Source organism: Lepisosteus platostomus, chromosome 9 (genome assembly GCF_059453375.1).
Source record: "Lepisosteus platostomus isolate fLepPlt1 chromosome 9, fLepPlt1.hap1, whole genome shotgun sequence".
In the NCBI taxonomy this organism is placed as follows: domain Eukaryota; kingdom Metazoa; phylum Chordata; class Actinopteri; order Semionotiformes; family Lepisosteidae; genus Lepisosteus; species Lepisosteus platostomus.
This window is the reverse complement of record NC_142619.1, coordinates 48,836,486-48,849,756: the sequence shown is the minus strand read 5'-3', so window position 1 is coordinate 48,849,756 and position 13,271 is coordinate 48,836,486. Positions and strand designations below refer to the sequence as shown.

General features: G+C 38.1%; 1 protein-coding gene across 3 annotated transcripts; it reads right to left on the bottom strand.

Annotated features, from left to right (window-relative positions):
- Positions 1 to 201: 201 nt before the first annotated feature.
- On the bottom strand, positions 202 to 11,765 carry LOC148655150 (ankyrin repeat and SOCS box protein 13-like). 3 transcript variants are annotated; one of them, XM_088645393.1, is made up of 6 exons: positions 11,590 to 11,759; positions 9,390 to 9,625; positions 8,821 to 8,971; positions 6,925 to 7,059; positions 4,906 to 5,097; positions 202 to 3,254 (listed from the first exon to the last, which is right to left on the bottom strand). In XM_088645393.1, the coding sequence occupies exons 1-6, from the start codon at positions 11,627 to 11,629 to the stop codon at positions 3,127 to 3,129; spliced, it is 882 nt and encodes a 293-aa protein (XP_088501519.1). In that variant the 5' UTR covers positions 11,630 to 11,759; the 3' UTR covers positions 202 to 3,126. The 3 variants fall into 3 exon arrangements, with proteins under 3 accessions (XP_088501519.1, XP_088501520.1, XP_088501521.1); XM_088645394.1 differs by having other exon boundaries at positions 9,390 to 9,577; positions 11,590 to 11,758; XM_088645395.1 differs by lacking the exon at positions 202 to 3,254 and having other exon boundaries at positions 4,957 to 5,768; positions 11,590 to 11,765.
- Positions 11,766 to 13,271: the final 1,506 nt, after the last annotated feature.

Sequence of the window (13,271 nt, the reverse complement as noted above, 5' to 3'; positions counted from 1 at the left end):
AAACCTGGACCCTTTTGTGTTAAATGATCATGTTTCAGTGGATGAGTAAAGATCCCAAACATGCAGAATTCAATAAAATATATTTTGTAATCAAATCTCCTTGCCGGTTATTATACCATTGTTAAAAAATACAAATAATACAAATTATTCATTTAACTGTATTAAACTTTTTAATAGGAAAGTATCAAGTAAACAACAGCATTCTGTTTCTGAAAGATATATCTTTATTTGAAAATGATAACGTCAGTGATATCAATACAATTATTCTACAACAGGTATTGGATGCTTTGTAACTGGTAACGGAAGACCAACAGTAATAATAATATACAGAAACAGTGCAGTAGCAAAACAATTGAAACAGCTTCAATTTGTTCCCACTTAAGGTATTATATCTGACATGCTATACATAATACCAATACTTAATTTGTGCACTACTTGTGTTATTTTGTATAAACTGTTTTATACATGTTAGATGACTTTTTATTTCAAGTCTCAGCATCTGAACTATAGTATCTGTTTATAGTACAATGGGAACATTCATATAATTACTTTAATTTGCAGTGTTATAGAATTTACACAATGCTAATACAGTAATGTGATCATCCAGGAAATGACTGAACATTTTTTCTCTCATGTAGCAAAATAAAAAAGTGTTGACAAAAAGTGTTGGTAGCAAGAACGCCATTAGATCATTTAATTCTGTAGTAAATGTGGTGTACACGGTGTATTTCCTGTTATACTATATAACAAAGATATTTAATACATTGGAAAGTAACAAAAATGTTATCTGCCAGGATTCAAAGGGGATTTCACATTTTTGGATTAAAGGAACCCAGTTTCAAGTTGACAAGATTAGTTTTACGTCACTGCATATTCTAAACTTGTATATGATAACCCTAATGATACAAACAAAATTACGATGAAATCCATTCATAAAGACATTAAGAATTACACATTTTAAATATTGTGTTTCATAGCTTAAATCCTACAATTTAAGTGAAATAAAAGTGCTTGCTCTCATGGATCAGAGAATATGTTGCACTTTTCTAAGGAAGTCTTTTCTTTTAAAGAAAACCAAAATCATATGAGGGTTTTCAGAAAGAATATTTTTAGAATAACCAGGATTCAGAGACAGAAAACAGACGTTGTTATAGAGGGAGTTTCCTGTTGGACTGGCTGAAAGGAAAAACACTCAGATCAAGACCTCAGATATTTCCCTTTCTGATGCAGTTTCCACTACGTCTTTCCTTGATTTCAAGAACTTTAAAGATCATCTCGTCAGCAGTGACCTAGATCACACAGCACTAATGACAAGAATATCAGGGCATCACTGAGGTCAGGAATGAGAGTGTGTGACTGTATCTGTGCTGTTTTTGTGACCAATTGGTGATCTCGTCACACCTTTTAAAAATACATATATTGCTGTTTTATAATTTATTATATGATTTGTAATCTAACTATAAATGACTAGAGGCTTTTTTTAAATGTGCAGGACAAAGGAACTAAGAAAAGTTGGTATTTTATGATATATTGTTTACTGTTCTTAAGTACTAAATTTATTCAGGTTCCTTTATGGTATGTAGCTCAGAATGTAAAACTACCCACACAGTAGTTACAATAAAACTGTTGTTCATTTCAATTTAGCATTTTACATAGTTTCAGTACTTAAAACTTCAAAAAGTTTAACTTTTTTAAGAGCTTGCAAATTTACATTAATAAACCTAAAGCTTAAAATATTGCTATAGTATAAGCAAGAATCATTTTTTCATTAGATTTCCAAGACATATAAAGTGAACTAGACATGCTTACAACAGGAACAAGTAGCAATATGGTTTTAAATCACCTGCATACAATTAAACTTCCTGAAAAAATCTGAATGGGTTCTTCAGAAGAGCTGCCACCCAGTTTTAGTGTAATGAGGTTGTTTTTGTTCATTATTAACTATTAATCATGCTTTCATCCCCACTATTACTCTCTTGTAAACTGGGAAAACTATACATAGTTGCTTGTTAAATACTATAAATACTTTGTAGCTTGAACAAAAAAGAAAATTAACACTTTTATGTTTATGTTTTAAGTATCACTGTACCTGTTTATTGCAATGAAGGAATTGAAATGCAAATTGAAGATGACACTTCAATAATGAATTATTTACTTAAGAATAGAGATAATTTACAAACCTAAAATACTGTTAATCCAGTCCGACTTTGTATATCAGGATACTCTTTTCTAAGAAAGAAATTGGATACTTTTATTTGTGGAAGTATCCATTAGGTCCAGAAAAAAGCCTTACCATTTCATTTTAAGAAATAAAACATGCCAACATTCCAGTCAAGTAACTATAAAACACACCAAAAACATTCGGTACATTAAAGTAATACTGAAAGGTCACCATAGCAATACCAAAATAAACAGGGCCCTAGGTATTTCTTTTCACTTCCTTAAAGTGTTAGGTAAGTCTGTACTGTTTAAACTGTCCCATATCAATGCTTCTGATGTACTGCTTTAGAAGCTACTCAAGAAATAGCATTGCAGCAATTTCACCTATGTCTCACTTATCATTTCTGTGTTTGCTCTGGCTTTCAAAGAATTTGTCCTGTTGCTATACATATTACTTTGTTGTTACACAAATTTGCCACCAGATCTTCCCTTCAGATCTCGGATCTTAACCAGTTTTCCATTAATTTCCACTCTGGGTGTACAACTGGTATGTGCCAGGCGATATCTAAACACTGTATATAAGTTACATGAGGAAAAACGATTTCTATTTATGATCCCAGTTCTTTTATTTCTCAGTCATACATAAAACTGAAATTGACCCTTTGTCTGATGAAGTTCTCAAAATACAATTTAATCCTACACTACATATCAGAATTAATTAGAATTCTAGGCTTTCAGATTGCCAGTTGATATTGTACTAAAACAGAAAAAGTGATTCACCACTGATGTATTCTAGAACATTTTCTGCTGGTTTTGCACTGTAAAGATGAAGGTATACCATCATAACACTGAAGCATGATATGCAGAGATCTTTATACAGTACCTGTACTATTACATGTTTAGCTTTAACAGTGATATTGCACCGAAGTGTTCAAGTATACTGCAGTTCCATTCCCGCAGCTGAGTTCATAGGTAAGAGAGGTAGTTGATTATTCTCTGTGGGATATTGAGCTGGGCTACTACTTCAAGGCCTGTTGTCCCCAGGGCTTTCCTCAGACTGACCCTACTCAGCTGCTGCAAGCTCAGTGGGTTTCCTGCAGTAGGACAGAAAACTTGTGAATAAAGGCGAAAAAATTAATAAACAATTTCATAGTTTAAAGTCACATCTTGAGTATTCTAATCTTGGTTAAAAAAAAAACATCCTTTTCAACACAAGTGCAATCTCATTGTTTAGTTAAAATGTTAAAATGTAAAAGAATTCTCATCTGTGAAGAACCCAAAAAAGAAGAATGCTTTACGAGAGCCCAGCTTGTCAGAGTGAAAATCTGCTTGTTAAATGAAAAAAAAACAGTCAGGAATGACTACTACTCATATGAATAAAAACTCAATTATAGCAGTTGCTGGTGTAGTGGGGAATTACTGTGCGGTGAAGTACAGCTGGCTCCCATCTTTAAGAAAGATGACAATGGTGGTTTAACTCTCCTAACCTAAATTGATCCTATGGGGGCCTCCTGAATTGCTCAAACAGTAAGGGATCTGACACGAATGCAGGCTGAGCACTATGATCACAAGTTCAAGCCTGGGTCATGTACTAGGTTCCTGTGAGGCAATTCCTCTACTGGCAGTGTGCAGTAGGCTAAGCACCATCTGGTGTCAGATGGGACCTGTTGACTGTTGATGACACTGTGAATCATGCAGCCTCCTATGCGGCACTAAGCCTTTGCTGTGTTACCTATGACATTTTTTAATAAGGCTCAATAGTGGCAGGACAGAGCAGTCTGCCTAGTTTTGCAGTTTCTTCCCTGTGTGCTGCATTGGGGGTAAATACGGAAATCACATAACATGCTAATCCAACATATCTGGCGATTCTAATTTTGTTTTTAAAAAATAATCTTATTTAGTGACTAACAAGAAAGCACTAATATAATTTTCAAAGTAAAATCAGTGTCAAGTGTTGCTTCCAGACTGTAGTTCCATCTTTTGCCAAATGAGGAAGGCCTTGTCCAGTCAATCAGCTAGCAGGAAGTGAAATGAGTTGTTAATGTATTCCTTAGTACAGGTACTACTCAGCTCTCTCTTTTAGGTTCAGAAAAGCTAAAAGATGCTTTATAAGTATTCAAAAGATACATTCTTTTGAAGTTATAAAAGGTTACTTGGTGTGGGCTCTTTTGTAGATTAGCCACGTGGTGTCAGACAGAAGAAATTCTTTGCTCACCCTGTGGTCCAGGGTCCTAATGCCCCAGTATAGTGATGGGGACACTATACTGTAAAAAGGTGCTGTGCTTCGTATGAGAGGTAAAACCGAGGTCCTGACATGTAAGCAATTATTATTATTCTTTATTGACAAAGGATAAGGGCACTCGGGACAAATTCTAATTTACAATGACCACTGGACAGTATTTTCACAACACGGCATCTGCCGGAACTGCGTGAGTGAAGCACAATGTTCAGCAGCATTCCCCACAGGATTTTAACCCACTGCCCAAGGGCGCCGAGCCCAAAGCCCTAACCACTGTTTCACTGCCTCATAGTAAGAAAAAACAAAAAGTGACCCAGCGACTTTGCAACACCTGCACAAAAATGACAAATATTTCCAGGTGCTACATGGTCTGCACGTTTTCTCTGCTGCTATGAACTCTGTACTATAAAGGCAGAGTCTATATTACCAAACGCTGGAATAATATAGATACAAAACTAAGAAAGTTACGTCGGGTAATGAAAGCACAACAAACACTAAAAACTTACTTTCATAAAACTGCAGGCAGAGTAAAGGTGGAGAGCCAGCTCTGGTATAGTCAATTGGCTTTTTACCCTGGTTATCCCTGGCATACACATTCCCTCCAAATTCAACCAGCATTTCAATTAAGTCCACATTCTTTACTTTGGCTGCATGATGAAGAGCTGTCTCGTGAAGTTTGGCTGCATTCACCTTTGCACCTTGTAAAACAGATCACACACATTCAATCTTCATTATTGCGGCACTGACATTTTTAAAAGAAAATATATACTTTTTTTAAAAGACAGAAAGGTACCGATGCCTCCAAAAACAGCAAAAATTTCAGACAAACACAAAATCAAATGTGCTTAATTTAGACAAAATTTATAAGCAAAAATTTAAAATACCATACTAGTGAGTCTGGAAAGAAGAGGCCTACACGTACAATGTATAGTTGGCAAATTCATAGATTCCATACTTGGTAGTAAAAATAAATAACTGTACATCTGTACAGTACATTTGTAACAGCGGTATAACATTTGAAGTTTACAGTTTACAAGTGTTTTCTTTGGAGAGATTTCTTAACATTAAACATTAACGTTATGTACTGGGTATTGGTCATTGTTCAGTTCTACTGTATGTATACTGAAGCTCTATAGAAAGGTAATGCCAGATTCCAGATAAACATCAAGCCAGATTTAGACGTTCTGTACATTCAATACGTTTTAACTGCGATACCAGGTCATTGTAAATTAATTGTAAGTTCAAATATAATATGGGGTACAAATCACTTGCATGCAAGTCAGGCGTTTTAAGAGTGAACTGTCCACCATAAAACACATCCATGCAGATGGGAACATATGTGTCAGCACACCATGATCAGGATCTTCTTCTGCATGCGGGAGCAAGAAAAAAGAATGACAGGAGAAATAGAGAGATGGAAACAGCACGGGAGGCCACATTTCACAAGGTAGAACGCAACACTATGGTACAGCCACCAGGGGGCGATAGCCCAACTAACATCAACCTGGTCCACCACAGTGTGGCCAAAGAGAGCCAGCAGGCAGACTGGAGGTGAGAGAGGCTGAGGCTCCCTCCAGCTCTTCAGGGGAAAGCTGCCTGTCTGGTTTCAAAGCTGCTGGCTCCCCAGACATCTGGAAGAACGTTGCTTTCAGCGGATCTCTCTACTCGCCCGGTCTGGACCAAAGACTCAGAGTATACTCATCTTTCCCACACAACCTCCCAGAAGCACCTGACCACCATAACTGACCCTTTATTCATTCTGTAGTGCCAGTGCCATGTTAATAATCCTATCTGATTATGGTCTATGTCAACTCAGCTGAATCTGCATAGTTACTGGGTTAAGATCTGATGACAGAGGGGTCAGTGCATGATGCTGACCTAGCCACCATGTGAAGACAAGTGCTATTTCAGCATTCCAGATGTTCCCTGCCTTGCACTGACCTGTGGCAATTCACGAGCATACAAATTCGTCACGTCATTACAATGTATGTGTTTTAAGAGTTTTTGGTCATCTTAACTCTGAGGAATAATTAAAGGTCCATGAGTCCTGAAATATTCGACACACAGATGACTACTGCAGTGAATGCGTGCCTGTGTACTGTGCCTGTGGGGCAGTGGAGTCCCATCTATAATGTAGTCCTGTGTTGAGCCTTGGTGCTTGCTGACTTGATGGACAGATGGACATCAGAGTCTCATAATATTGTATTCAAAGTTGTTAATCAATCGATGATTGAAAGTAAAAACATATATTCCTTTTTTAAAATGTTGCAGTGCATGTATGCACAAAGGAAGTAAGGCATGAGTAAAGAGATCCCCGAGTTTGGAAATCTCAATAGTTGTCTTATAGAATTCATTCAAATTTAGGAGCTGTTTTTCTGAACTTTTTATCACCCCTAGACACATTGTAGAGGTTCTCCGAGTACTACGATGCTTGCCTTTAAGTGTTTCTTACCTGAAGTAACACATGTTAAAATTTAAATGAGTAATTATTTCATAGCAGGCACTAAAAGACACTTGAAGTCTACCTGCATTCAGCAGCACCTTGACGCAGTCCACATGCTCTCTGGCACAGGCAGCGTGCAGTGGAGTTCCAAAATGGCAGTCATGGGCCTCCAGCTTGGCCCCTTCTGAGATCATAAGTCTAACACAATCTGAGTTACCTGGAAAGGGAAAATATCCATAATATTTCTCAACACAAAGAACTTTTAAATGATAAGACAGTCAAGTACTTTGGTTTGATGTATTCTGAAAAACAAATGTAAATGCAGTAAATTTTACTCTCAATAAAAGTATGCAGTGCCTTCCAGATTTATTCATACCCCAGATGAAATACAAAAAAACACAATATGACTGAATGGGTTCTGCATTGGACAATATCTTACGTTAGAAACAATTCTAAAAATGTAATAGCCTTTAATACATGTAATGAAATGTAATGATACTGTAATTGTAATGCACAGAATTGTTTCTTTCATTAAAATCCAACAAAAACAAACGTATAATAACATTCTCCTCTATGGACGTGCACTGAAAGCCCCAAGGCTATGGAGAGGCCTCCAAAGGTTTGTAAAAGGAGGAAATAAATGGAAGACATTCAGTAAGTAGTAGGATGTATCATCACTGTTAAGTTCGCAGACTTTTTTAAAGACTGCAGCAAACAATCATTGACATCCACAAATTGTGGGTGGTCACGAAAGAAAAGCTGAGTCTACCGCCTTCCACTGTTGTGTTCGTTGTTAAAAAAACCCCACCAAGAGGTCAGCTTTTCAGACATGCTTATCAATCTTATGTTTGGTGTAAAAAAAAGTGATGCCATCATCACATTACTGCACATCCAAATTGGCAAAGAAGTGTTCCCAACCGGGCATCTCAATCTCCACGCATCAGTGCAATCAATCGTGATTCAAACTCAGGATGGCCGCTCACAAACGAAATCCAAGAGGTCTGGAGCACCAAGAGAAATGGAGGAATAATCAAAATTCCACCATCATAACGTTTTTAATTTGTTCAGCAGGACACATTAATCCAATGTAGAAACCTTTCATTTATATGATGTTTTTTTCCATTTCATTGATAGCATAAATAAATAAGAAAGGCACTATGAGTGTAATAAACTATTATAACCAGTACTGAAGTTGCAAATGTGAATAATTTGTTGAACACTTTGTACTTGCAACAACAATAGCTGCTGTACTGCATGGGTGTAATGTTACAGAACAGTGCGGCATCATCAGCTTTCTCTTGGTGAACTTGTCATACTAAGTACAATTCACAGAATAAAAACTGTAAAGAATAAAAGCTGTGGTCTAAAAGGCTCACCCACCCCTAACAGACTGACTTTCTCATTAATGCGGAACAAAAATAATTCAATGCAAATTCCTGTGTTGGACAGCAACTGTAATATGAATTATCTGCATGAGAGCTGTGAAAGCTTCAAAGCATCTTGCCTGCTGATGCTGATTACAACTGCACTAAGAATACTCTGTTTAATGGGAAGGTAGCTCATTCCTGGCACAGGATGTGTGTGAAGGATACCAAGGAACTGGATTTACTGGGAAACTTTCTCGGGGATTCATTCAGAATTGCCCGTGTATGTTGATGGTATTTATTTATGTTTATTTTTATCAAATTTCCAATGGATGTCACAGCCACAAGTTCCTGAGCCCCCCTCATCACAGATTTAGTAGTTTTTCGTCGCCAACAGATCAGAGTTTGCGGTCTCCATAACAACATCATCTTTTGCCTGATATTTTTAAAATGGCCTGAGAGAATATTTTGCCTGGCTATGGCTGTTGACACAGGACAGCACATATCCAAAGAGAAACATATTTTTCCGGAAAGCAATACACATGCAGCAACTGTAAAGAAGAGAGGTTGAAACCAGGTGAGATGATTTGAATGACCAGTAAAGTGTATATTACCACTCATGCAGGCCTCATGAAGAGGAGAAGCAGTAAACAGAGCAGGATTTACTTTGGCTCCATGTTCTAAAAGTAACTTCACGCACTCTATACTTCCAGCGGCACAGGCGTCACACAAAGGAGTACTGCCATCGATGTTTCTTGCATCAACCTAAAAACACAAACATCACACCGCAATCAATCCAATTCTCCTGAAATCACTGCATGCGGAATTGATATTAGATTGGCATACTTCAACACTTTTAGACTATGTTTGCTGATCCGTTGCTTGTTTGTTTCACAGTGTCACTACAAAAAGTACTTTGGAAACGGAACTGGCAACATTTTTGCATATGGTGATGTGAAGACCACTAGCAACTGTTCAAAACATTTTTTCATAACAAACGTAAATAAAATAATATTTAACAAAGCTGATACAATACATGTTCTCACTGCATCCAGATATATACATTTATTTACCATCTAAATAATGCTGTAGACCTCCTTATGCCAGATTTGACAAGAGGTAAAATGTAGTGAACCTTTAATTATTCTACGTGTGGCAATATAATAACAAGATTAAGTCTCACCTGTGCACCTGCTGCCAGCAGTAACCTGGCACAGTGAGTCTGGCCTTGCAAGCAGGCTTCATGAAGTGGCGTGATGGAGTCGACGGTGACCACGTTCACACAGGCTCCGCTCTCGATCAGCTGCTTCAGCTGCAGGACCTGCCCATGGCTGGCTGCCTCGTGCACTGCGGTTCGATCAGCCCAGAACCCTATGGGCAAAGGCAAAAGCAATAAGGCAAGCAAATAAGCAAGCAATTCTTGAAAAGAATAGAGAAGATGCTCAGATTAATTAGTTACTAACACCCAGATGAGCAAGATGGGCTGAAAACTGTACCTCTTACTTCTACTGAACTCAAATATACAGAATGTGACAGGCTCTCCCAAAACCAGGCTACTCAAGGTCAATTTTCAGGCTTAAGTGTTGAAATGTAGAATTCAGGGAATTTGTTCTTGATAAAAACCTCCTTCATTTATTATATTGTGTCTGTAAAATTTTAAAAAATGTACAATAACGTTGACTGTTGCTCTCAATTAAACCTTTTGCACGTAAAATAAAAAAAGAACTGAGTACTGAAAACAGTTTAACACAGCAGCTTACAGACATTTGTGTAAACAAATAAAAGTGCATTCTTAAATTAAAGTTAGCTAATATTGGACATTTCAGCCCAATATAATTTAATAAATTCAAATTTTGTCATTATTCTACAGGTCTTTCTCTAGTGTGGTTACACTATTATGGCAATATTTCGGCCTTACATATCTAACACCACACTTATTCAACGCCCCTCAGGACAATTCCGGATCACTCAGATGACATCTTGTACCTCCAGCAACCTTGTTTACTGTAGTAACTTGCAGTAAATGCCCAGGCATCTACATTGGAGAAACAGGAAGGAGACTCCAAGATCGCTTCAGAGAACATGTTAGGGCTGTGAAGATTAAAGATTTCTCCGAGGCTATTGTTTCTCATTTCACTGACAGCCATGATCACACTAATCTCTCCATCTGTGTTCTCAAAGATGGTTTTCCTAACTCCCACATCAGAAAGACTACTGAAACTAAAATTATCCTGCAGCTAGAATCACACCTTTCCCCCTCTCCCAACAACAGACTCATTTTCTTCTAAATTCTCTCTATTCATTGTTGTTTTCATTTCACACCTCTCCTCACCTATCCTGACTGGCCACTCTGTCTTTCCCCTGCTCCCGCCTGCGGCCCTCCTCTCTCCCAGCTTTTGTTCTCCTGCTACATTACCTTTGCTTACTGCCCTGTCTTTCTCACACCTGAAGAAGGCTCCATGGCCGAAACTTTGTGTTTTCTTTCCTCTCTTTTCAGCATGGAATGAACCTATTACTTGTTCCTTTACAGCCTACACATGCTGATGCAGCTACCCACCTGAACTGTTATGGCAATAGCAGCTTCTGATCAATGATCACCTGTGCTTTAGCAAATTGTTGCCAGTGGTATCCTACTGAAGAAGCCGGATATAATTTTGTCACTTCTAGCAGTTCTTTTGGAGGCAAGATTAGTGGTACTACGATCTTGCTCTGACGTTGTTCCTAACTGACTTAAACAACATTTACAAACCAGAATCATAATCTTGCAAACTGAGGCACCATTACATGTTACTCTAAGGAACATTATCCGCACCTAGTGATGTGCCTGAGATTGCCACGGGCATTACAAGTTGTTATCATGAAGCAGCACACTGACATGGTTCACAACCTGCAACTAGATATTAAGATCTTGTGCAACCGGTTTTACAGCTTGTCCTTGTAAACAAGCCATTGCACTCTGCATAACGTCACACGGACTGCCTTTTCTCAAGCGTATATCGTGATGCAATTAAGCTAAACTGCCTTATTTTTATTACACCTTTGACTGTGTCACTTTTGATACAGTAACACCGTTTCGAGATAGAACATTAACTGTCTTCACACATACTGTAATACTACTGTAACATACACGTCTGTATGAATTCCTAATCCTTGCCTAAAGCAGTAAAAAACACAGCTGGATAATATTTTACTTGAGTGTTGTAGTTGTTCTTAGCAGATAATAAGATTGAACTACTTCCTGACTATCACAAGCAACCCATGTTCCCAAAACAAAGTCTCCGAGTCTATACAGGCACGCATGTATTGGAATCAGGTAGCTGGTGTGTGTTTTTCAAATTGGACAGCAGGACAGCTGAACTCTAGTCGAAATCTGTGTAACTCACCAATGTCTCCTATGTTCACTCTTGCCGTGCTGGTTTCCATTAACGCGTTCTTTTACCGCTATACACAAAACCAAACAATAAACTATTTTAGTATAATATACATACAAAGCTGTTTATACACTGATGGTAAAGAATCACGTGGTCCGACTATTTTGAATCGTCAAAGTCAAGGGTTACAGGATACAATGTGCACAAGGCTTCATGGGAATAGTAGTTTCAACATTTTCAGGCGTCTACTGTTGCTAAATGAACCTTTTTAATTTGGCAAGACGAGACGTTTCCAAACTGAAATGTTTTGCACATGCAAAAAATATTTTTAATATTTGCCGATACTATCCTATTGACGATTTGAAAATAAAACACAATATAGATTTGTGAGCTGAAAAATATGCACAGCTGGCAATATGGGAAACAAAATATGAATGAGGAAAGGCAGGGGTCAGTGAATACTATGAAGTAGACCTTTAAGTAATCACTTTATAGCTCTCCGTCGAGCGTAAAAATAAATTTGTGTCACATTAATTTTAAGGTTCTAGACGAGGGTATGTCTAACGTATTGCAAAGTGCTTGGTTGTTGTTTTCCATATACATTCAAATTTCACTACTCGTGTTTATAATGACATGAACAAACGGCCCCCGGTTTGTTACTGGTAATGTTTTATACAGACTGTCGCCAAAATATATATATACACCAATTATATAAACTGCTCATTCAAAATGTGCTTAACACGGTCATTTGCTTTTGCTATGGAATGCATGTTCATGTTAAATCTTGTAGAACATCACATGTGACATTTCCTTACCTAAACAAACAACCCAGTAAGTACTGAACGCTATTAAATGTTTATATAAAGACCTTGATGTATAAGAATGATGTGGGTGTTTTTACTTCAATCACACTGTCTCTCAAAAAAGAATAGGCAACAGAGAGATCAATCAGGCGGATCCCGCTGATCAGCATGTTAAAGCAGTAAAAGGCATTGATAAAACTCCACTTCATGCATTATTTAATCCTATTGTTATACGACTGATGGAAAACAATGACATACTGTAGAAATCTGCTCACCTCCCCACCACACTGGAGTGGACTGATCCAGTGACCCCTAACCTTTCCCCTAAAGGCTCACCCAATCGAGCCTCCCCTCTATTAAAGCAGGGGGCATCTTCTTTCTTTCTGTCTTCGTGCTTCATGTTGCTGTCCTTCAGATGAAATGTAAAACCGAGGTCCTGACTCTCTGTGGTCATTAAAAATCCCAGGGTGTTTTTTTTTAAAGAGTAGGGGTGTCCTGGCCAAACTTTCCCATCGGTCTTTACTGATCATGGCCTCCTAATAATCCCCATGTATGAATTGGCTTCATACTGTTCCCTTACCCCCTAACAGCTGATGTGTGGTGAGCAGACTATGGCTGCCGTCGCATCATCCAGGTGGGAGCTGCACATTAGTGGTGTTGGGGAGCCTGTAAAGCCCTTTAGAGAGGATTGTCCAGAAAAGCGCTATATAAGTGTAAAGAATTATTATTAGGGATAAGGATAAAGATATTTACACGAGGTAGGTCACGAGGGAGCTGGAGTCTATCCTGGAAAGCAGCAGGCACAAGGCAGGGTACACCCTGGCCAGGACACCAGTCCATCGGAGAGCAGACACACCAACCCATACTCAATCACACCTAGGGCCAGATTTC

What these genes read in the sequence shown, in the direction of transcription:
- LOC148655150 (XM_088645393.1), bottom strand. Translation starts at nt 11,629, where the DNA reads ATGGAAACCAGCACGGCAAGAGTGAACATAGGAGACATTG. An exon ending in TCATGAGGCCTGCATGAGTG is followed by an intron (nt 7,060 to 8,820) that starts GTAATATACACT and finishes TTCCCTTTCCAG; the next exon opens with GTAACTCAGATTGTGTTAGA. An exon ending in CAAGGTGCTGCTGAATGCAG is followed by an intron (nt 5,098 to 6,924) that starts GTAGACTTCAAG and finishes CTGTTTTACAAG; the next exon opens with GTGCAAAGGTGAATGCAGCC.